General features: G+C 37.6%; 1 protein-coding gene across 3 annotated transcripts in view; it reads left to right on the forward strand.

The window, feature by feature from the left end:
* The window catches only part of SLC39A12 (solute carrier family 39 member 12), a 69,660-nt gene that overhangs the window by 2,863 nt on the left and 41,639 nt on the right, over positions 1-25,158 (forward strand). The window contains exons 2-8 of one of the 3 annotated variants that reach the window (XM_063100731.1): positions 4,423-4,704; positions 7,945-8,152; positions 12,090-12,259; positions 15,476-15,647; positions 19,658-19,830; positions 22,917-23,069; positions 24,995-25,105. In XM_063100731.1, the coding sequence (XP_062956801.1) occupies positions 4,423-4,704; positions 7,945-8,152; positions 12,090-12,259; positions 15,476-15,647; positions 19,658-19,830; positions 22,917-23,069; positions 24,995-25,105 (1,269 nt within the window). The remainder of the gene's footprint in view (positions 1-4,422; positions 4,705-7,944; positions 8,153-12,089; positions 12,260-15,475; positions 15,648-19,657; positions 19,831-22,916; positions 23,070-24,994; positions 25,106-25,158) is intronic. The other 2 variants (XM_063100732.1, XM_063100733.1) reach the window with 2 other exon arrangements.

Below are 25,158 nucleotides of genomic sequence, written 5' to 3' on the forward strand. Positions count from 1 at the left end.
TTACCTATTACTCAAAATCAAATTTTAAACATCTTTGGGTCTAAAACCTATAAAGTTTGTCCTGCAGGCCAGACAGCTGTCTTATTAATGTAGAAGAAGAAAGCTGTCATATTGCTTTTTGTTACTGAAGCTCTCACTTGGCATAAGTAATAAGCAAAGCTGAGTTCCATAGCCAGGAGAGACAATCTGATTTGGCTACAGGATGTGATGGGCAATTACTACCAAGTATCTGGGGTATTTAGCAGTATTTAGCTGGTAAGGAGGGCCTCTCCTTGAATTTTAATCAGTCTTTTCCCAAAGTTTATTTCCTTATGAAGTCTTTAAAACTAATTCCCAGAATCGGTGGTTCCCTACTCCCCAAACCTTATGCCTCCACCTGAGAAGATTAAAAGGAAAATCAATGGATTATTCCTTGAATGAATCCATTCTTCTTTAACAAAGAATCACTTCACCAGAGCCTTGGACAAATCTCGATGCCTATAGGGTGGTGATATTTGCAAATTTTTGCTAAACGTCCTCCTCTAACACAGCTATGCCAATGGCTAAAAACTGTTAACAAAAACAGACCTAGTGGTGATGAACTGAACATTCCAGTCTCCTTCCCACCTCCTCCACCACCAACCCCCATAGTGCTTTTTGTCATATCCATGCCCAGGGGAAGAATTCATATTTTTTTTAATGGTAAGTCCTCTGAAACTCTCTCCAGCATTTTTTCAAGCTACCACCTTCTATATTAAGGTAACTCCTCTAAGACTCAAATATCATAAAAGGGCACAAAGTTTTTAGCCCATGGTCATTTGATTCACAGTTAAGTTTTAGTTTATCAGGTCTCAAAACATTAAAGCAAGGATTGGGTGACGCCTGTTCACTCAAGATGACCAAAATCTCTAGTCGGACAAAATAAGATGCTTCCATAAAAGTTTAAAATTTTTCAAAGTCCAAAAGCAATTTTACCTTCTGCATTATATGCTTTTCACAAACCAATTTACAGTGCCTGTCTGCAGGATTCCAGTGCATAGCACTATTCTCTGCTCTCCCATGCCCCGTCCTTCCTGTTCCAACCCTAGAAAGGTACACAGCAAAACTACTGAGGAGGAGCCACAAATGGACAGGAGTCTTGGGCAGCTCAGACAGGATGAAGGGTGGCCACATACACTCCTGTGCACTCAGCGACCAGCCCTGGCCTCCTGTGTGTGGCCTGGTGGCCTCACGAGCATCCTGCTCCCTATGTTGTTGACACTCTTCTTCCTACTTTCCAAGCCCTGTCAAGCAACCTGAGCAGCACTTGAACTCAGCATGAACTCACTCCCCTGTTGGTTGTATCACGTTACCATTCTGTTGGGTATTAGAGTCTTACCAGTCCCTTAGCCTCCTAATTGACCTCTCTTCCTACCAAATAGGAAGGAGAGAAAATTAATGGTTGAAGGGGCTGCATATCTGGTACATAGGTGGGTCCACAGCTTATGTTCTCCATGGCACAAAAGAAAGGAATAAGAGAATAAGGCCTGTCATTGGCAGAGCAGAAATTAAGACTGGCACAGCTAATCACTATTAGCTGCATGGCTTTGGGCAAGTTACTCACCCTCTCTTAGACTTGGTTTTCACATATACTATAGGTACTCTTTCCTCATGGAAGTAAAACATAATTCATGTTTGATTCTGTGCAGTATCCTTGCATACTGTACACAAATGTACCCATTAATTCATTATGCATTAAATGATTGGATAATTGGTATTCTAAATGATTTATATTAGATGGAAATATTTGGTGGATTATTATATAGCCTGGGGACATTTTGTTTTTCCATTTAAAATAATGGGATTGGGTTCCTACTATCAAAAATTTGTTATTCTACCCATTTTCCAGAACCAATTAGATTATACACTAAGAAATCCCTGAATACAAAAGATGCTTAGCACAGTGCTGAGCACATGGCTGCCAATAAATGGTAACTAACACTACCAAAGGTTGGTTCCAGGAGGTTATTTCATACAAATAATAGCTTTATTGCACTTTTGTTTCAACTGATTTAACTCTTTGGGTCTTGGTGTCAGCTCTGCCAATGGCTACCAATGCACAGACATTTTTTTGTGTGTGTGTGAGTTACTTGAGGAACAGAAAAGGCTGACATGGTTTCAAAGGTGGAGTTCAATGTCCACATTAAGAGTTGGTCTTGTTGGGAACCCTGGAGCCCCTCTGTTTGCTGAGTTGTTAGCCCCCTGCAGTTGACCTGGGGAGAGACTGGAGTCAGTGTGGCTTCGTGAAGAACATGATTATGCTTTGCTTTGAAGACAGATAGTGCTTGTTCCTACTTGATTCTGATGGTATGTGCAGATATTACCCATTGCGTCACACAGCACACCCAAAACTTGTACCTCAGAGAAGACTAGAGTAAAAGATATTGTAGTAAATTGTCCCCACAGTGGGACAAATCCCTCTGGAACACGGGATAGGCATTTCTCAATGCCTTCACTCCGAGGCTGTTGTTACTGTGTAATGGGCTGCATCTCAGATCCTGTGAGACTTCTCAGTAGCTCCCCAACTGTCTCTGAAGAAAGGCAGCTTCTCTCTTGTTGAGAGATCTTCTTATCCACAATTCCTGTGCCTCTACCTGTGGTTTGGGAAACAAATGAGGCATGACAGTGTGGGGGAAGAAAGACTTTTCCTCTACCTTGTTAGATTTTGTGGCTGGGGTCTGTGAATTGAACTGACAAAAGACAGATTAATAGGAGAAAAAGCATACCAACTTTATTTGATGTTAACATTTTCATGTGACATGGGGGGGCTTCATAAGGAAGAAGTAAAAACCCCAAAGAAGTGATTAGTTCAGGGCTTATAAACAAAGAGCAATAAATTGTGAAGATGTGACAAGAGGAAAGAAAGAGCAGTTTGGGCTAGGGGTGGTAAATTGTGGGAAAGTGACTAGGAAATACATGGGGGATACTAATGGATGATAAGTGTTGTTTTAGCGCAGTTTGTTTGTATGGATACATCTTGGCATCAACTCCTCATTTCCAGGGCTAAGAATGTTCTCTTTCTGGTATAGGGAGGGAACCTTTCCCATAGGAATTTTATGCCTTGCTTTTAGGAAGAAGAGGAGGGCAGAGAGCCCCTCCTACACCTGCTATTTCTCAATTGCCCTCAGCTCAAAATAATCAATATGCTGAAGTGGCATATTTCGGGGTGGTATGTTCTGATCCCCTTCAACAGAAACAATTTTAGCAATTCTCTCAGGTAGGATAGAGGAGGGGCAAATGGCATTCATTTATTGAATTTTTACACCTCTTCAGTACCAGGTAATGTGCCGTATGCTAGAGATAGGACTGTGCCCAAAGCAGACAAAATCTGGTCTTCATGAATCACTTGTTCTCATATGGGAGAGAGAAAATAAACAAGCAAATAAAGTAACTGTAGAATCCTAGTGCTATGAAGAAAAATTTTCAAATGGTTTGTTCTAGGGCTGCATTGTCCAACACAGTAGCCATTAGCCAGTCACATGTAACTGTTGGGCACTTGAAATGTGACTTGTCCAAACTGAGATGTGCTGGTAAGTGTGAAATACACACGAGATTTCAAAGACTTAGTCCAACAAAAAGAACATGAAATATCTCATTAATAACTTTTAAAAATTGTGATTACATGTTGAAATGACTGTATCTTGAATATAGGTTAAACAAACTATCAAAATTAATTTCACCTGTTTCTTTTTACTTTTTAAAATGTGGATATTAGAAAATTTAAAATGACATATGAGGGTACTTCAAATAGTTCATGGAAAGATTTGTATTAGCTTTCAATTCTATTTTTCCATGAACTTTTCACAGTACCCTCGTATGTGGATCACATTTGTGGCTTGCATTACATTTTTATTGGACAGTGCTGTTCCAGAGAACATGGGAGGGGGTCTTTGGGAAGGCATCCCTGAGAAGGTGATACTTTAAGCTGACACCTAAGAAATGAGGGGAACAAGGAGACCTGAAAGATGGTGGGAAAGAGCTTGGTGGAACTGACAGAAAAGCACAGGCAGAAGTTTAGTGAGAAGGTGGAGAGGGGCTAAGATAAGGTATGGTAGACAGGAGCCAGACCTAGGGGAAAGCTCCAAGGAGTTTGAGTTTTATTCTACATGCAATGGGGCATGACTTTAGAAGCCAAAGAGTCAGCTGATTTCACACAAGGCAGCAAATTAACAACTTGTGGCAATTGTAGTTGGAGACACAGGGACCCTCTTAGCAAAAAAGGACTTCCTAGGAGGGCATCATTGTTATATAAAAGTCCAACCATGACTCTCTTATCTGAAATTGGCTATTGGGCCTGCCTGCTTTTCCCTTCTATTCACAAAATAATAAGCAGTGGGAATGCTGTGGTCATTAGTGTTCTGGGACTATTTTGTAAGCTTTATTTCTGTTTTTCCCCCCCTACAGTGCTTTGAACCAGATGCACTGTTACTAATAGCTGGAGGAAATACTGAAGATCAGCTTAGGGAGGAAGTGGTCCAGAGAGTTTCTCTTCTCCTCCTGTATTACATTATTCATCAGGAAGAGATCTGTTCCTCAAAGTTCAACATGAGCAATAAAGAGTATAAATTTTACCTACACAGTCTATTGAACCTCAGGCAGGATGAAGACGCCTATTTCCTCTCACAGAATGAGACGGAAGACATCCTGGCTTTCACCAGGCAGTACTTTCACACTTCTGCAAGTCAGGTAAGAAGTGCAAAATTGCTAACTCGCTCTGCTACTAAGATACAGTCTCAGAGTCTTACTTTTTGTGCCTCATTTACTCATAAGACATTCAAAGACTTCTAAGGGAGATAAGTATTGGGGGTTTTTAGATATGGGATGTTAAGAGGCATAATTTAAAATTTTGAGTCCAGGGCTGAGCCCGTGGCGCACTCGGGAGAGTGCAGCACTGGGAGCGCAGCGACGCGCTCCCGCCGCGGTTTTGGATCCTATATAGGAATGGCCGGTGCACTCACTGGCTGAGTGCCGGTCACGAAAAAGACAAAACAAACAAACAAACAAACAAACAAACAAACAAACAAACAAAATAAATAAATAAAATTTTGAGTCCAGAAGTGGAAATGTAAAGGACTGATTGGAAAATAAGTTTTAGCCAGAAGTTGGTGGGGTGGGTGGGCAGGCAGGCCAGGTGACAGGACAGCCCTCTCCTCCTGAGTCCCTCTGAGCACTCAGGTAAGTGAGATCAAGGCTTTTTGATCAGTCTCCAGGGATTGAACTGTAGTGGTGGAAGGTGAACTGTCTATTGGCTGTGCCTTCTGACCAGGATAGAGAAGGCAGAAACAGTTTGAGAAAGATGAATTTATCATTAGTTATTTCACTGAAGAAGCAGTTTGCAAAAAGCATTATTCACGACAGTGAGCACTAGACAATATCCCTTTCATGGTTTTTGATTTGTGCTGAATGTGTCCAGGATCTGTTCGAATGCTTCTTTCTCATCTCTCCCAGATCGTACCATTCCAGCAAAAGCTGGCCTTGCAACTACATTTTTGCTTTCTGGTTTGCAGTATGAAGTTTCACCCAATAAAGTTCTCTGAACATAAAAGGTTTTTTAAAGCCACATTTTTTTTTGAAGAATTAACTCGGAAGCCACTATCACATTTTGAGGAGCCTGGTGACAGCTTTATTTTTTCTATTAAATTATTCATTGACAAGTATAGACCATTTTGGTTTTTGATCTCAATTCTGGCTTCTAGGAGCCCAAAGGAATCTGTGCAAATCATGCCATAGCTTAATAAGCAGCAAACATGTCCTCCAATTTGCTGTAAATACATATAATCTCTCATTATTGGCAGAGGACTTCGTGAACATTACTTCAGTAGCTCTAATCCTTTGAACCTCAAAATTTGGCCATATTTTTGGTCTTATTTTCATTTTAGAAAAAAAGAGTTCCTTTACAGAATTCAGTTTTCTGCTTAAATAAGGAGGTGTGCCTACATATAATCAATTTCTTCAGTGCAGCATCTATATAATACAATATTGATTCAAATTAGCCACTAGGATTTTAGTCATCCTGCTTGTTTCTGCCTTTTGATGCAGATTCAGTAGAAATGGAAACCCAGCACTTAAAAGCAGATGGTGTATACATATCAGGTTGCTAAATATCCTACACATACATAAATGCCTGGGCTTCTGAGTGTTGTGCCATAAAACATTCTTAGAACAGAATCACATAATTCAATATTATGTGTAGAACTACTTTATCCATCTATTCAGTCATTGAGTTGAACTCCTAAGTCATAACTCTTTGCTAGGCCTTAGACTGATGATCTTCAGGGTGATACCAGTATTTCTAGCTCCTGGGAAGGGTCCGTAAGCCTATTCACCTGGCTAGTGTTCTCTAGAAAGTCAGTCAATCCAGACGTTGCAGGAAGCTGTGGCGCCCTGCTGCAGGCTGCTGCTCTTTCTAAGATGGCGTGAGGTTACAGGAGATTCTGGAACACCAGGCCCACTGCTACTAGCATTTCCAGGTCTTGGTCTGCACAGGACTCAGCTTACAAAGATCAAGGCATTAATGGCTGCTCCAGGTGGGCCCCAACCAGCTCCCCAAGAGGAACAAGTTTACACCATAGTAACCTAATTTCATCCAACTTCCCTCCTGGCCCAGAATGTAAATATCATTCCATTCCTTCATTGTCTTTTGTCCAGCCTACTCTGTATTCTGTCTTCTTGACTCAATCTCCTAATACTCCCACCTCTTCAGTTCTTTCTACTCTTTGCTGTTTCCATGGAAAATGGGCAGGGTTCTGCCCACAGTTCTCCACTAGCTCTGCCTCTTGCATGGAGATTGGGCATTCTTGACCACACCCTAAAGACTTCAGGGGTGGAAATGGCGATTGGAATTCTCCTTTACCCTCAGTGCTACTTTGAGACCATGATTCTTTCACAACCTCCATGAAAAATGCACACTCTTTGAGGTTCATGCTTTCTATTGTTTCAACTTGTTTTTTTTTTCATCCATGGAACTTCTGGCTACTTCTCCAAGTCTATCAAAATTTTGGTAACTCACTCTCAGCCTTCCACTCTGCTTCCCACTGCAGCTATGAATATGTGTCTGCCAAGCTCATCAATTACATACCTGAACAAAAATAAATCCAATGGGCACTTTTCATTCATTGTCCTATGCCTCAAGAATGCAACGTTGATACGGTAGTCTTCCCGTGATTCCTCTTTGGATGAACTTACTTTCTCCTCCACTTCATACATAACGGGCTTCGTGCCTGGCACATAGTAGGTACTCAATAAATGTTTAAATAAATGAATGAGAATACTAGTAGGATGCAGGCAAGATCCTAGCCTTTCAGAGGTTCATAATTTAATTGATAAAAATTGACATGCACATATGAAAAAGATCCTATGTCATATGTCCTATATCCTCTGGGGAGTTCAAAGAACACAGACGCTATGCTAGCTGTGATTTGCAATGGCTCGCTTTGAGCTTCAGTCTAAAGCAGATGTAAAAGTGGAGGTGCCCTGTGATGACACCAGACAGCAGAGCCAGTGTGAAGTTAAGGTAGAGAATGCAGATTTGAAAATCATTAGTCTGTTGGGTGTACTTGAAGCTGGGAGAGAAACAATTCAATTGAAAGGACGTAAACAATAAAAGCAGGAAATCCTCTTGGGGAAAACAAATCTTTAAGAAGGTACTGAGCAAGGTTGGATAACCAAGGACCAATGGAGTGGGGATTAGAAAATTCAGTGTCACAGCAGATAAAAGAAAGACGTATTTTCCAAATAGAGTTGTACCTGAGATTAGAACATGGTGGTGGTCATATTCCCACAATTTAATCTTCTTTAGATAAAGAACTATTCCTTGTCTTTTGGGGGACTCCTAGAGATGTTTTCATTAAAATAACATCAGAAGTTAAAATTATAAAACAAAAACAAAAAGTTAAAATTTTCTCTCTATTATGTATCTGATTTCAGTGTATGGAAACCAAAATGCTGCAGAAAATATCTGGAATACTGAGCAGTGACGGTGCTGATGAAAATACTCTTCCTCAGTTGGCAGCAACAATCATTGCTTTGTCTCTCCAAGGTGTTTGTCTGGGACAAAGAAACTTGCCTTCTCCCAACTATTTTACAGAATATATTTTCAGTTCCTTGAATAGTACAAATACTCTCCACTTATCAGGTAAGGATGTTTTTATGAATTTAACCTTTAAGTCATACCTACTAAATTAACTGTGCCAAAAACAAAGGCTAAATCTTTTTGAAGACTACATTGTGTTTTAAATACTATTTTATCTCTGCATGTAGTAGGGCAGCTCAGGTGGCCTTTCTAGGCAAATGTGCTATGATGTCTATCTGGTGATGAGGGCAAAACATGGACTTGGCTTATTTATGCAGAGACTGAAAATCCTTTTTTTTTTTTTTTTTTTTTGACCGGTAAGGGGATCCCAACCCTTGGTGTGGTGTCACCTGCACCACACTCAGCCAGTGAGTGCACCGGCCATCCCTATATAGGATCCGAACCCACGGCGGGAGCACCTCTGCACTCCCAGAACTGCACTCTCCCGAGTGCGCCACAGGGTCGGCCCAGAGAGACTAAAATTCTGGATGGAGAGCCAAAGGGAGAGATTTTTATGATCTTCCACGAGGACTAACTGAACACTTTCTTATCTCAGTACATACTGCTGGGCCAGGAGTAGCAAAGTGTTGTGTACAATGATGAAACAGTATTCTAAATGGTGCAAGAGGTTTGGTAGCATTTTGCTCAGAACTGCAAAAACAAGTCATTTAATTTTAAACCAGAGTGATATGAAATATTTGTCCACATGCATTCCTAACTACCAGCTTTTGGGGGCTCTGAGATGAAATGGGATGTCAGGAATGGAATCAGAATGTTTGTTTTGCACATTTCTCTGTACTGTACCCAGACACTGAGAGTGAAACAACTTATTTTTTAAATCTGCATCAAAATGCCCTGAGAAGGATTTTTTTAAAGTGTCTCATTACCAATATCACACTAAATAATTAATAATAATTTTAATATCATAAAATATTTAGTTATTGCTTATATTTTCATGGTTATAAAAAATATTTTTATTTCTTGTCGAATCAGGATCCAAATAAGGTTCCATAACGTGAAAATTGTTGGTATGTCTCTTAAGTTTCTTTTATAGGTGTCTAGACGTGGAGGCAATCATTTCTCCAAATTTTTTTATTTTTATGTAATTAAATTCATCAAACTTTTCTTTTATTCCTTTTGGATTTTTGTGTTAAAGTTAAGAAAATCCCAGGATATAGAAGTCATCTATGTTTTCTTGTAGTACTTGCATGTTTTCATTCTGATCCATTTAGGATTAGTTCTAGTATATGCTGTAAGGAATGGATCCTGCTTATTTTTTATGTACCTCCTTTCATAAATGTTTTTCTTGTACCTCTATTTAAAATGCATCTTTCCTCCTCTGCTTTGAGTTGCTGTTTTTATGTAATACCTTAAATTTCTAAATGCAGTAAGTCTATTTCTGGATTTATTACTCTGTTCTATTGGCTAGCTTGTCTCTTTATGTGCCAGTACCACACTATTTTACTTATCATGGCTTTATAGTATATTTTAATGTTTGGTAGAGCTAGTCTTCTTCATTGTTCTTTTTTTTCAGGATATTTCTGGCTTGTTTATTCTTCCTAATACACATCATCAAACTCAAGCTCTGGAAAAAATCCTGTGATACTTGCACTGTGATCACAAAATAAAAAGTATAAAATAACTTAAGGAGAAATGACATTTATAAGATGTTACATCTTTATATCCAAAAACATAGTATGCCCTTCCATTTGCTCATGTCTATGTGTGTGTTTTTGTGAAGTGTTTCATTATCTTCTTCACATAAGTTTTTAGAAATTTCTTGTTACATTTATACCTAGGCATTTAACTTTCTTTTTGGCTATCTTATATGGGGTGTTCCAGTTCATTACATCTTCTAATTGGTCTTTGTATACATGAAAGTTATTAATTTGTATAGATTAATTTTATAACCTGCTCCATGATTACATTATTTTTACTTAGGCATTGACTTTTTAGGGTTTTCAGATATATAATCATATCATCTCCCAGTAGAGAGAGTTTTGCCTTTTCCTTTCCAATTCTTATGTTTCTATGTGCTTTCCTGCCTAACTGCATTGATTAATAATTCCAATATAATGTTAAATAGTAGTGGGATGATCTGCATCTTTACCATGTTTCTGACTTTGAAAGTTAGAACAAATTAGAGAACAAGTGACAAAAAATACATTTATAGAGTCTTATATATTAATACACACTTTTACATTTCCAGTACTTTTCATATTTGCTGGTGAACTCAACTTAAATAAAAATCTTACCCAAAGTAAGGGTAAATTTGAGTCATTCTTTTCAGCCTGAGAACTTCATTTAGTATTTCTTATAAGGGAAGTCTGCTTGTAACAAATTCTCTCACTCTTCGTTTATCTGGGAATGTTTTATTCATCCTCATTTTTGAAGGACAGTTTTGTGAAAAATAAAATTCTTGATTGACAGTTTTTTCTTTTAGCTCTTTGGCTACATCATTCCACCACATTCTGGCTTCCATTGGTCAGATGGGAAGTCAGTCATTTATTGTATTGATACTATCCTGTAGATAAGGAGTCATTTTCTCTTGCTGCTTTCAAGATTTTATCTTTGTTTTTGACTTTCAGTGTCTTAACTCTAATGTATCTAGGTATGGATCTTTTTGTATTTTTCCTACTTGGTGTTTGATGAATTTCTTGAACATGTAGATTAAGATTTCACATTAAATTTGAAATATTTTTAGCTGTTACTTTCTCCAATTTTTTTTTCTGCTTCTTTTTCTTTCTCCTCTCTTTTTGTGACTGCCATTACATATATGTTGGTATACTTGCCATTGTTCCATCAGTCTCTGAAATTTCTTCTTCTACTGTTTTTAACCTTTTTTGTTTATTCTTTATATTGGATTATTTCCACTAATCTATCTTTATGTTCAGTGATTTGTTTTTCTTTCCTTTTCATGTATGCTGTTGAGCTCCTCTAGTGAATTTTTGTTTCAGTGTATTCTTCAACTCAGAATTTCCACTTGAACTTTTATATAATTTTGATTTCCTTATTGAAAATCACTATTTGTTGATTTATTGTTGTCGTGCTTTCTTTTAATTCTTTAAATATGATTTCCTTTAGTTTCTTGAACATACTTATAACAGCTGCCTTGAAGTCTTCATCTACTAAATTCAACACCCAAGAATATTCAGAGATGTATATATTGATTTCTCCCTCTGACTATGGGTCACACTTTTCCATTTCTCTTCAAGCCTCATAATTTTTGTTAAAGATTGCTCACTTAAAATAAAATATTGTGGCAACTCTATTTTGTAATTTTCCTACCAATGACTGTAACATTTAGGAAAATGCCAAAGATATTTTATTCATAAATAAGAAGGTGAATAAATCCACAGAAATTCATTATTATATTTAATTGTTCTTTGTATTAGTCATTTTTTAAAATTCTAGAACTGTCCTCAGAAACCTAAACTGCAATCTATCGACTGACAACAATACTAAAGTAGCATCAGAAAACAAGACCTCGTTTGTCTCTGCAATCTCTGCTCCCTTTCATTCCTTTCTCTTTTTTGCATACACACTTAAGAGGAAAACAATTTCATTGATTTAACTACATTAAAGTAATAGTTAATCTAGGAAGAATGTATAGTGCCTCAGGAAATAAATTTCCTAAGAATTAGGTCAGTTTCATCTTTCATTTACATTTTTGTGGAAAAGAAATATACTCAGCTCAATGGAAGCCATTTCCACTGGTGAAATTGCCCATTTCACATCATTTATGGGGGGGGGGGATAAAAATGGTGGGAATACCTTTGTAAGGCTGTCAGCCCCAAAGTTTAATCACATTCTTATGAGGAAATCAATATCCACATGAAGTATAAATGCTCTTTAGCTTTATTCAGGATAAAACCTTGGCTTTTCATTAGAACTAAAATTAGCTTGTAAAATGTCTGTGTTGTGGCCATGTGAATATGTGATTACTTTGAACTTGATCTGTCTATTCTATGTGATGCCAGATTTTATATGAAATTTCTAGATCTAGACCAACTCCTCAACACTCTCTGGACCAAAAGTACCTGTATCGAAAATGACAGAATCCATCAACTTCAAAGGAAACAAAACATAACAATTCATGACTGGGGCTCTCTTAATCTCTCTGCAGCCGTGGACAAACAGTCAGATGATGGTTCAATTTCCTGGGATCAGGTATTTCCATTATTCCTCTTATACCATCATTTGCTATTGTCACAGGAAGCCTAGTGGTGAATGGTCTATCAGAGTTGTAGAAAACTTAAAGAATGATGTGTATTTTCTTAAAAGTAAAAATATTCTATTTCCACAGTGTGGTCATAGTATTCTTTTTCTACAAGTGGATCTCTGTGGACATAAAATCAATGCCAAGAGATTTAACAGAGTGACATATACTGCTCTTTCATCCCTTAGGTCCACATTGAATGCATGAATAATTAATTCAGAAAATGGATATTGAACATTTACTATGTGCCAGTCACCATTCTGGGTTTTGGGGATATAGTTTTGAACAAAAAGGCACAGCTACTATGGAGCTTACAGGATAGGAGGAGAATAGATAATAATAGATAATAAATAATCACAATGATGATTGAACACTTTAAATTTAGGTTAGATTGGGAAGAGATTACTTTGAGCTGTTAACAACAGGAAAATATTCATGTAGTAGGTGGCACGGAGAAGGTTTTTGAGAAAAGGTAATATGCGATCCTATAAACACATACATATCTGTATTTCCTAAAGTTGAGTTCCAAAGTACCTTCACTGTTCAACCTTAATGCTTCTTGAAAAATGGTGCTATGGTCAAATTAGTTGGGGAAATACTGATGATGCATATTTCAATGTAGCATGTTAAGGTCTGGAGAGGTCATTAGTAAACAAATTTTTTTAATCTTAGCAAACCCAGCATTTCTCAAACTTTGACCATAGAATCTTCCCCATCTTAATTATTTAAAATCCTGGGAAATTAACATTCCATGATAAAGGCTTACATTTATTGAATACTTGCTATGCTTGTATTACATCATTTAATTATTACAACCACTGTATGAGGTTAGTTTGTATTATTCCATCCTACAGATGAGGTAATTGGGGCATGGAGCTAATTAGTAACTGCTTAAGTTCACAGAAACTGAGAATACATACATAGTTGTCTGACAGCTTCCAGAAAAGTCTGATGAAATCGACACAAGTGTAAACACATAATGAAGTTTTATGTAAAAGAGCAAAGATGTTCTAAAGATTATTGGCTAGATAATCTAAATTTTTATTTTATTTTCTTCTTTATTAAAAATGCTTTTTGTTCAGAATTTCATAAAATATAATGATCACCTTTAAAAATACTTGTGTTGGTGATTTCAGAAGAAATTTAGCACAACAATGATCTAAATTGCACAGGAGCAGCGAGCATGATTAAGGTCACAGAAGATTATAATAGAATAATCTTACTCTATGAGAAGGTATTCTAAAGCTAGAAACTATTCGATTCTTGACAACGAACTGGGGGAAGGTGGACAGCATTCTGCTCTTGTCGGTCTCTTCACTATTTTACTTACCAGTCGGGCATTTTCCAACAGGCATATATATTATAAAGGCTTCATCATCAGAAGTTTGTTGTTATTTTCCCTTTATTCTTGCCAGCATTTTTAATGATGAAATATTTGCATTCTATCAACAACAAATAGTGCAAAAGAGAATATTGTCTTTGGCATACATCATTTTGATAAAGGGGAAAACCCCACGAGTTTAGCTTTCTCTTGATGCATTTGTGGTAGAAACCTTTTGGAGTTTTTGCCCAATTCCCTTCTAAGAAATGCCTTCCCCACCCACAGGGGTTAGGCTGGCAGGCATGTTTGATTAGCATGATCTTACCTCTTACTAACTGGGAAAACTCGATGGAACCAGATGGATGCCTGACCCAAGAGAACCCATCTGTGGTTCTCCTGAACCAATGAGATCTCTCTCAGGACTTGCAAACTCAACCCAGTCTTGGGTTCTTGGACTGAAAGGTCACTTTAGAGTTGGGGCTTATATGGCCATGTGTTTAACAAATGAGAGTAGCCAAATGGTGAAAGGAAATAGATATATGTAGAGGGAAACAGAAAGAAGAAAATACATGAGAGGACCAGAGAGACAGAGCAATTCCAGCTCTGGTTTTCCAGCTTCAAGTTGCAGTTACTTATGAAGTGTGGCTATCATTTCAGTCCTTTTCAATTCCTCGGTTCTATGAGATCTTTTGTGCCCTTCCAGCATAGTCTCCTCTCAGTTTTCTGGTTTGAGTAGGCTTTGTTCCATGCAACCAAACATAAAACATTTTTATCATTGGAATCATCCCTAAAGATTGTGTGTGTGTGTGTGTGTGTAGGGGGAAAGGGGACCACAGCAATTGTGTCATTATTATATTTTGATTAGCAATGTGCCTTTGTTAAAAATCTCTACATTCTACAACATGACAAATCAGACCAGCCTTGTAAATCATTAATTAAAAAAAAAAAAAAACCTTATTGACTACAACTAAAGATCACAAAGACATGGCATTGAACTCTTATTTCCATAGAAGACATCCATTTGTGCTAGTGAAACTATACGCCATTCTCATGTACATATGAAAACTTTTATATTGCAGTCTTTGATGCAGAAAATACCAGCCCTAACTTCTGAGATAGACAAATACCTTGTGGCAATTTTTAGAGACCCATTGCATTTGTTGTTTATTTATAATTCTTATCTCTTATAAATATACCTGTATAACATTTTTAAAATTACAAAATTTAGGTAAAAATCAGTAAAGCCAAAGGAAATAGCAGTGATTTCAACTGTTTCTGTGGAGAAGGGATATGAAGTGACAGGGGTAGCCATATCAGTTAGTGTTTACACACCAGCTAGTTGACACATATTCACTTTTAAAAATTGTAACTATATTTTATTACTTTTGAAGATACATGTTGCCTGCACAGGCTTATTAAATCAGAGAGCATTAAGGACAATGACCCCATTAGCACAGAGCTTATCACATGAAGTCTTAGCTTTGTTCATGCAAAGCTATCTCCACTGAAAAACAACAAAAGCACCAAGGCTTCCCTTAGGCTGGCGTTTAGAACACCATTCAACAGATTGTGAAACACAGTATGTCCTTTCAGGAAAGAAGTGTGCAAGACTCATACAAAATACTCAGAATGAACGCGACGTATAGCAGACTTTGATCAGAGATTTCAATAATCCTTGAAAATTAACATAAGGTTAATTAACAAAAGATTGTGGGGAAATGCGTAGTAATGGCTTCATGTGATCATTCTGTCCATTTCATCTAGTTCTGTCGCCTCACTGGTAGCAACTGATGGTGAATTTGGTTCAGTGGTGAGGTTCGTAACATGGTATGTTTTCCCCATGTAGACTTGCTTCTCTGCTAAGCAGCTGGTGGAGATATTTCTACAGAACAGCCTTTCGCCCATTTCTAAGGAGGACTTTAAGCAGATGAGTCCAGGGATCATCCAACAACTACTCAGCTGCTCTTGCCAGCTGCCCAGGGACCAACAAACAAAGCTGCCACCCACTACTTTGGAGAGTAAGTTCTGGCTCTTCACTTAGAAAATGAACACAGGATACATGCTACACTCTGTTCTAAGCATTTCACGTTTATCAACTTGTTTAATCCTTACAAGAACACTACTAGCTAGGTATTATCATCCTCATTTTACAGATGAGGAAACTAAGGCACAGAGAGATTAAATGACTTGCCCAAGGACACAGCTGGTAAGTGATGGAGCTGGGATTCAAACCCAGACAAGCTGGTCCTAAAGTCCTTGTTTCTAGCCTCTATGCTATAATACGTTTCGATGAATACTTTATATTTTGTATGTAAATTTTAGAAATTGATTTTGTCCCCTATATTTGACTCAATCATAGACCAACTTCAAAGTCCATAGTTGAGAAGAGGCATGGTATAAGGGAAGCGACATTAGCATTATAATCAGCAATGCAGAGCTGAGCCCTCCCTTCTATTCCCAGCCACTCTGTGATCTTAAGCAATCCCTTTACTTCCCTGGGCCCATTTCTTTTTCTGCACAATAGAAAGCAGTTCTATCCTCCAGGGATTCCTAACCTTTCTCCCATTTGGACATATAAAAAATGAAGGCATACTGGGGATAAACCAAAGCACTTTGGGCTGCTCTGAGATGGAGGTGACCAGTCCGAGGAAGTTCCCCCACCGAAAAAAGATGGTGACCTAAGAATATCCATAAAGTATAGTCAAAATGTGACAGTAAACCCATGCAACCCTTAAGGCATGACCATTGACCTGAGGGCCTTATATATATATTTTTTTCAGAGCTGCCCTTCCTTCTCTTTGAGATAGCCTGCAATGCCCGTAATAGCCAAATTGTTCAACTGCTCGCCTCTAACTCACAGTGGATTCTGCAACATCAAGCGGCTCATTTGAAGATTTTATGTGAACAAAAACATGCTAGGCTTAAATATCTAAGACTCCATTTTCACTGAGGGGAAAGAGTTTCATTAAAAGTGAGCAGCTAAATAATTCAGCACTTGGTGGTCTGTAATACTCACAAAATGGATGTGGACAGAACAGTGGCACCTCTGACCTTCCATGGGCATGTTTATATTCCCACCACAAGACATGGTGCTGAATACATGCAGGTTACTTGTAAAAGGGTTTTTGAACTTAAGATCTCTGAAAAAAAAAAACCTTTTATCCCCTTTCTAATGAACTTTTAGACCATTCTAGGGAATGGTCTTCCTGAGAAAAACCCCATTCACTAAAGAACCTAGAAAAACACTACTGTCTTTAATTTAAAATGCCACATCATGTAATTAAAGGGAGGGGTTTGTATTTGCCTTTTGAAATTACAAAAATGTAAGGTGTTGCATTAAAGAGGGAAGGACGTGGGAAGACATTATCAAGGAAATATTGTTCAGTCTACTGAAACTTGACCCCTAAGAAGCATCACCTTCAAGTGAGTTTCCAGGAAAGATTATTATGGCCATGCATAAATCAGGTTTCAGAGTTTCAGACCTATTCAAAGTAGCTGCTTAGAAGTGGCTAGGAATTTAATGGGTAGGTCGAGTTCTATCTTAATGATGAGAAACATTTAGATAGAATCTGTCTGTATGTTGCCTGGCACCAATCAAGACACTGTGGCATCTATATAGGGACCCGGGATAAATTAGCAGTCTTAAGGTTACAAAAATCAGAGATTTTATAGTTTTCAGGCTGTTCTTCCTACATAACAGCAGGTGAAATCTGACTCACAGAGGATCTAAAAAGAATTTATAAGCTCTAAAGTTATAAAACATCCATTTTCCTCAAATAACACACTGTAGCTGCCCACAGGGCAAAGGGCAGAGGAACAGAAAAAGAACTGAAGAACTTGAAACTTCACCTTTTGCCTGGGAAATGCCATACCCTAATCTTTCCTTGTGAGTTCTTGACATTTTATGATCTTTTGTAGCTACCAGAAAAAGTGTGACAGCTTTGAATTTTTTTGGGACATCCAGATATCCGTGTTAAAATTCACGTATCTTTCATTTATGTATTAGATGAGAAGAGTAACATTCCCACAGAGAGTCTATTTGGGGGAGGAATGAGATATAAAACTTGGCTGAAGATCTTTAGGGATGTTTTTACAACATGGGTATTTCTACTAAGTTAGAACAAAATAAAACCTCTATGCAGGTATATGACCATTCTAAATAGTTTTTACATTTTTACAATTTTTAAAAAATTTAAATTGTGGTAAAATATATGTAACGTAAAATTTACCATCTAAACCAGTTGTATTTGTACAGTTCAAGAGTGTTAAGCATATTCCCATTGTTCTGCAACAGATCTTTAGAACTTTTTATCTTGCAAAATGCACACACTATATCGATGGAAGAATTACTCTCCATTTCCCCTCATTCTAAACCATTTAATAGAGATTTTATGGCAGTGAGGGGTGGCAGTGGAGGTGGAGAAATGGAAGCCTGAAAAAAAAATTTTTTTGCCTCTTTTGAGTACACTACCAACTCTATTTTAATATTAGATTCCTGAATAATTTAGAACTTATAGTTCAACAAAGTTCCTCTTAAAATCACAAGCCTATTACTATGTTGCCAGTTGTATCATTAACATGATCTAATGTAAGGCATGAACATTCCAGAAAAATACAGGGATGGTAAGAATAGAACATTTTCTATTATAACAAACTTTAAGAGGACAGTTTCCTAAGAACTGTAATGGGCTTTAAGCATTATGATAATGGAATTGTTTGATTTAACATATATCTATAGACACTAAAAAAATGATTGTTTAATTTTGTGATTACCTTCCCTCATTGTTACAAATCAGTTTGCCATGATTTGTTAGTAATTTCTAGATAGGTAGGGAAAAAGTCATCTGCTCTGAATATCTGCAATCAAATGAAAACAATGTCATAAATAACTCTTTAGCCCCATGTCATTTGTACTTAGCTCTGAAAGCCATTTTTTCTCTCTTTTTAATCTTCTCTCTTCCCTTTCCTCCTTTATTTTTTCTCCCTTCACGTTTATTTGTTTTTATTTGAATAATCTTAAAAATTGTACTCTTAGAATATTAAAAAACCGTGGAAGCCTAGAAATAGGAAATAAATATTAAATTATTGCAGTAATCCAAATTATAGATGTTCAAATTTATATTATCAATCTTTACAACATTCATTGATCAGTTTTCACCAATAAAATCAATCATTTTAGTCACTGAGAATAATCATCACTTTTAACATTACAAATAAGTTTCAGAACTTTTGGAAGGAAGTTTTTCCAAACTGTGTACTCATTTTGTACACACAAAGGTCTACAATAAAACCAGACTTTATGTCCCCTTTGTAATACTGCTGCCTTTCCTTCAAAAGGTTTAAAATGTGATTAGGTGGAAATCATTACCAGTGACTGTCAGTGCGTGTTGTAGTTTCAAGTGAGAGAAATTAATTGCTTTGGGATGGGAGGTAAGCTAGGTCTTTGCTTGCCACAGTGATTTTTAGTAAGGGGTAGTCAGAGTAACTTCAAAGCAACAGGGTTATTTGGTTAAAGTCTTATCTTAGTCCCTGCTGCAACAAAATACCATAAAATCGTGGCTAATAAACAACAGAAATTAATTTCTCACAGTTCTGGAGGCTGGAAGTCCAAGGTCAAGATGCCTGCAGATTTGGTGGCTGGTGAAGGCCTGCTTCCTGGTTCATAGATGGTACCTTCTTCCTGTGTCCCCACCTGGTGGAAGGGAAAAACTCTCGTCTTTTCATTTCCTTAAAAGGGCACTAATCCCATTCATGGGGGCAGAGCCATCATGACCTAATCACTTCCCAAAGGCCGCACCTCCTAATACTATCACTTTGGGAGTTGGGTTTCAATGCATGAATTTTGGGGGGACACAGACATTTAGATCATAGCAAATCTCTTCACTCTCTTCCTAAAAAATTAAACCAAAATCTTTTACCCCATAGAACACTTATAAAACAATTCCACATGCCTGTCAGCTGCCATTGTAAGGCAGAGGCACAAATAGAGGCAAAGAGCACTGACTTTCTGTGATCTCCTTTGATGTAGAATATGGCTACAGCACAGTGGCCGTGACACTTCTCACGCTGGGCTCCATGCTTGGGACTGCACTGGTCCTTTTCCACAGCTGCAAGGAGAACTACAGGCTTATTTTACAGCTGTTTGTGGGCTTGGCCGTGGGGACACTCTCTGGGGATGCTCTGCTCCACCTCATCCCTCAGGTAATCCGCTCTTTTCCATTTCAGATGGAGTGTGTCTAATTTCTTTTTACATGTAACCACTGGAGGTATTTGTGCAAAATTTTGCAGCGACTTCAGCAAGTAAATACAGTGGCCAGTGTTTTCCTTGGAAAGAAATATTATTTCCCCAAAGCCTCTCTGCATTTGTAGGACAGAAGAGAGAACCAAAGGTTAGGTCCACCACACATTGCTTTTGCGAATATTTCTGAAATAAAAAAGAGAAAAGGTGATCAGACCTAGATTCCTGTTAAGAAAGATTCAGGAATCCTATACTATACACACACAATGGAATACTGCTCAGCCATAAAAAGAAAGAATAAAAATCTGCCATGTGCAGCAACATGGATGAGAAAATTATGTTAAGTGAAATAAGCCAGGCACAGAAAGAGAAATACTGCATGTCCTCACTCATAAGTGGGAGGTGGGAGCTAAGAAAGAAAGAAAGAAAGAAAAGGAGAGAGACAGGGAAGGAAGGAAGGAAGTTGGGAGGGAGGGAGGGAGGGAAGGAAGACAGGAAAGACCACAATACAATATTGAACTTTCAGAAAGGGAGAACAGACCTCTAACTACTAGAGGTGGGAAAGGGGGAGGGGGAGGGGGATAGGGCGTCATTGGGGATAAGGGACACAGAGAGTAATTACCATTTGTAATGATGAACTTGCTAATAAATAATATTGATTTGATCATCATGTACTGTACACAAATACTGATAGTCAACTCTTCCCCACAAATATGTATAATCAAATATAATAATTTTTTTAGAAAAAAATTAAAATTAAAAAAAAAAAAATAAACAAAAAGGAATCCTATACTGATTACCTATAAATAAAAAAGAAGGGCTGTGAGACATTATGCTGCTTTTGCTCCGGTTGGTCCCCACCCCTTCAGATCCACCCCCTGTCCTTCTCTGCTCTCTTCTGTGTCCCAGCAGCTTGTGTCTCCTCAGCTTCCTTGAAGGCTGGATTTTTATTTGGGTTCAGCCAAGGGGAGCACAACAGAAAACATAGGGTGGAAGCAGAGAGACGTGGGGACATGTCCTCCCTGCACCCTCCTGGCACTGGCATCTGCTCTGCAAGTAGCTGACTGGCTCCAGTGGAGGCCACCTCCACCGCCCACCTCTCCCTGAGCTTCAGTAACATTATTTCTCCCTCTGCCCTCTCAGGCCTCAGGGTGTAATGGTTTCCTGGGGTTATTAGTCTCTGGATACTTCTATCCCCTGTTCATACCATTGATCCTCTGACACCTCTGTAATAAATAGTGCCATCATCAGCACCTCTTCATTTGAGCCACCAAAACGGATGTCTCTTTCTTGCCTGACTAATTGTTTCTAGGTTTCCCTCAAGAAAAATGTAAGCACCAGGAAGCTGACCTTTGTCGAAGTCTTCTGAAGGTCTTTATTTGTCAAGACGGAAGGCTCTCCGTCTCTCTCGCAAAGCCTGAGATGTTAAAATTTTCCACAAGCCATTTGCAATTTTCTACAGGATCGTTGCTTAGAGGCTCAATAATTAGATGTTCTGAAACCCACAAAGTGAGCACTGGAGAAATAAAACAGACCATTATTAGTTTTAATTTCCCTTGTAATCTAATTTTTCTGGAAATATGGCAGGGCTTATTATTGGCCTGAGGCGGTGGCCAAGGCCTTTTTCTAGGTCACTGCAGTGGATGCAGAATCGTTTTCTGCCTAGGATCCTCAGAAACAACGAAAGGCTTTCTAGGCTGCCTGGCTCTCTCTTCAAGGGGCAGCGGACAGCAAGGGGCTGCCAGAGGGGAGCTGGGGGGAGTGGAGAATGCTGCATGGGTGAACTTAAAAGATTAGCTAGTTTTCAGGAAATTTAGAAGGCAGTTTTTTTTGCGTGAGAAAAGAGATGAGGACAAAAGTTATTAAAAAGAGGAAGAAAAGGTGGTAAAATGCTAGAAAAATCAACAGTTCCTGCACGTGACGCATGGGGAGTTTTCAAAGGTCTGCACAGAAATGAGAAAAGTACTACTGTCATGATTTCCAGTTTTAATTATTGAAATGTATTCAACTTACAGATCTATGCTTTATTCTGAGATTATGAGTTTTTCTTCTGTTTTGTGATACTACAATGTTCTCTATTTTGTGAAATAATAATTACAAGTATTAGAGGGGTATACTTTAATGTCCTTACCAAAAGAAAAAGTTGACTGACATACATTGGTTTTTAGTTATATCCATATGCTGAATGTGAATGTTGATACACATGTATACTCACACGTATACGCAAGAGTACATATACGTATGCACATAAAAGCCTACAGGCCTATATGTATGAGCATATATTCATATAATCTGTACACATATAATTTCTTTTTTCTTCTTTTAATTTAATAGTCAGTAACATCCTAAATCTGGAAACCACTAAGCTGTTTCACAAATTGCCTTCTCTTAGGGAGGGAATTTGATATGTTATGATTTACTAGCCCACAAGAAATCATGAGGTCAGCCAATGGAATGAATCAACCAATGGGATGAGTCAACTAGAGGAAAATTCCTAATATATTTTTTGTATCATTTTGTGTCCCAGAAAGCTGGTAATATTGGTAGGCATACAGCATGCACTGAATGGAGAAAGACTTACAGGTGGATTTCTTACTTATCTGAATATTTATTAAAAATTTAATTGCAGTGGGACATGGGGAGAACAAACCCCAGATAAAATATATCCTTATATGTGTTCTGGATAGAAAATAAATTGATATCTTATGAAGCATTGCTATGCAAACAGATATGGATTAAACTCCTGAAAAATAATTCAAAGGACTGAGAATGTCTAGAAATCTACGCCACTTGCTGAAATGAAGCTTAGCTTTTATTCTGTTCATTAGCATGTGCTATTCAAACCTCTCCTCTATTTTCTATTGTACATGTTTTATTTGACCCTGATTAAACCATGTGGTGGAAGTATTCACATACCCAAAAAGCAAACTGGGTTTTGAATGATTTCAGTTGTCATGGGATTCCCCAGAAGGAAAGTTGAATATACTCAACACCACCGGGCCTACTATTTAAGTCAACAAAAATTCTTTCTTTCTTTCATTATTTTAAGGTTCTTGGTTTACATAAACAGGAAGCCCCAGAGTTTGGGCATTTCCATGAAAGCAAAGGTCATATTTGGAAACTCTTGGGATTAATTGGAGGCATCCATGGATTTTTCTTGATAGAAAAGTGTTTTATTCTTCTTGTATCACCAAATGACAAGGTATATTTTAAGTATTACTTATCTTTTGCTTCAGTGTTTTATAATAGTCATTGTTTGTTTCAAAAATACTTGTTCAAAAGTAAGAGCATCTTTATGAAGTTGTCCGTGTAAGAGATGGAGCTCTAATTTTGAGAATCCATAGATCGCTCTGACTGGCAGGTCATTATGGCCTAAGTATGGCTATTAATTTTTTAAAACATCTGTTACTGGCCAGTTAATGTACTTGTTAAATAGTCATCTATTTAACCTTCATGGTTGGTTCAGACACAGAATACTATTTCATGTCTGGGAAATGAAGGGGCCCAAAGTCCTAGCTACGAATCACTGTTTTGGATGTCTTTCCTAACCAAAAACAAACCAACAAGCAAACAAAAACTTTGGAAATTCACAAAATCAGTTGTCATTTTCTATCTTAAGGGCATTTAAAATGACAAAAACAAAATGTTCAGGAAAGGGATTTGTAGCAAATCTTCTGTTCAGCTTGAATAATTTCTTTCATTGTGCCTATATTTGATAAACTTCTCCATATCCTATGAATTTTAAAAAGCAGTGTGGTTTATTTATGGATTATTTTTCCTTTGCTCTTATACATTTTTGTAGAAGAAAAATAGATCACCTATTTTATGGGATAGTTAAAAAAGATATTTGTGAAGGACTCCAGGAGATCAAAATAAAGCAAATTTCTTTTACAAATTCCTGGGTCTCTGCCATTCTCTATGGTTTTCTCTTTATTTCCTCATTCTTTACCTGTTCACATAACAACTACCAATGCACATAGATAATGCCTGTGCCCGGGACAAACATTAGTAACCTTTTAAAATATCAACATTTGTTGTTTATCTTTCCTAAGTTTGTTCAAAATTCTATTTCATACATCAAAAATAAGATGGCTTCATGGACGGATACAGGGATGATAGATAGATAAGTCAAAAAATGGATATAGTAAAATAATGGTAAGATCCAGGAAGTGTCCGAGTCTCCACATTACAATTCTTTTAGCTTTTCTGTATGTTTGAAATATTGAGATCTATTTAGATCTATTTAGATCTCAATATTTCAAGTAGATTTCATATCAAGTCTTGTAAAAGTTTTCTATTTAAGGGCCGAGCCCGTGGCACACTCGGGAGAGTGCGGCGCTGGGAACGCAGTGACGCTTCCGCCGCCCGCCGCGGGTTCGGATCCTATATAGGAATGGCCGGTGCACTCACTGGCTGAGTGCCGGTCACGAAAAAGACAAAAAAAAAAAAAAAAAGTTTTCTATTTAAGAAAACATTCCTGAACTGGGAAAGCTAAATTACAAAGTCAATATATCAATCTATACATAATAATTTGAAATTTAGCCAGGATGGAGATGAGTGAAAAGTGTTGAACATCCATAATATAGAGTTTATTTAGATTGTCCTTGGGTTTGTCAGGGAACTGAAAATGGGTTTTAAGAACATAATTTTATGATTCATAATATTGTGTAAAACAAAAGGAATGCAAATGTTTACAAGTGATTTAATTGATGAGTACATTTCTGGAGAAATGTTTGGTAGTTACAGGGTGCAATACAGTTTCAATTATAATCATTTTGGTATCTCCATTGGAAAGAATTCAAAATTTAATTTTGAATAATTGTAGTTTTCTTGAAAATAAAAAAGAGACTATAAAAACTACCACCGTTAAGCCTCTTTTAATCAGAACTACATGTTCTTTAAGTTGTATTGCATTGTGAATATGCATGGTGTTTCAGAGCAGGCCTGCGCTTCTCCAAGATGAGACATTTTAGCAAATATTTATCACAATGAGATTTTCCTGGTACTCTTTTTGTGCCACCCACCACTCTGGCCAACAAGCAAACTATTAAATGGAACCATGGAACTGACAGAATTGCACCTGTGTTCTTCTGGCTTCAGCACTAATTTTAAACCATCCTTGTCCAGCAGGGCCTATCACTGGTTAATGGGCACGTGGGACATTCCCACCATGCTGCGCTCAACTCGGAATTAAGTGACCAGTCAGGCAGAGGCAAATCTGCTTCAACCATCCAGTTGGTAGGTTACTGATCTGAAGCATTCTACTGATTTGATCACTTTCGTTTCTTTAT

The sequence above is a fragment of the Cynocephalus volans genome, chromosome 6 (genome assembly GCF_027409185.1).
Source record: "Cynocephalus volans isolate mCynVol1 chromosome 6, mCynVol1.pri, whole genome shotgun sequence".
NCBI classification, from domain to species: Eukaryota; Metazoa; Chordata; class Mammalia; order Dermoptera; family Cynocephalidae; genus Cynocephalus; species Cynocephalus volans.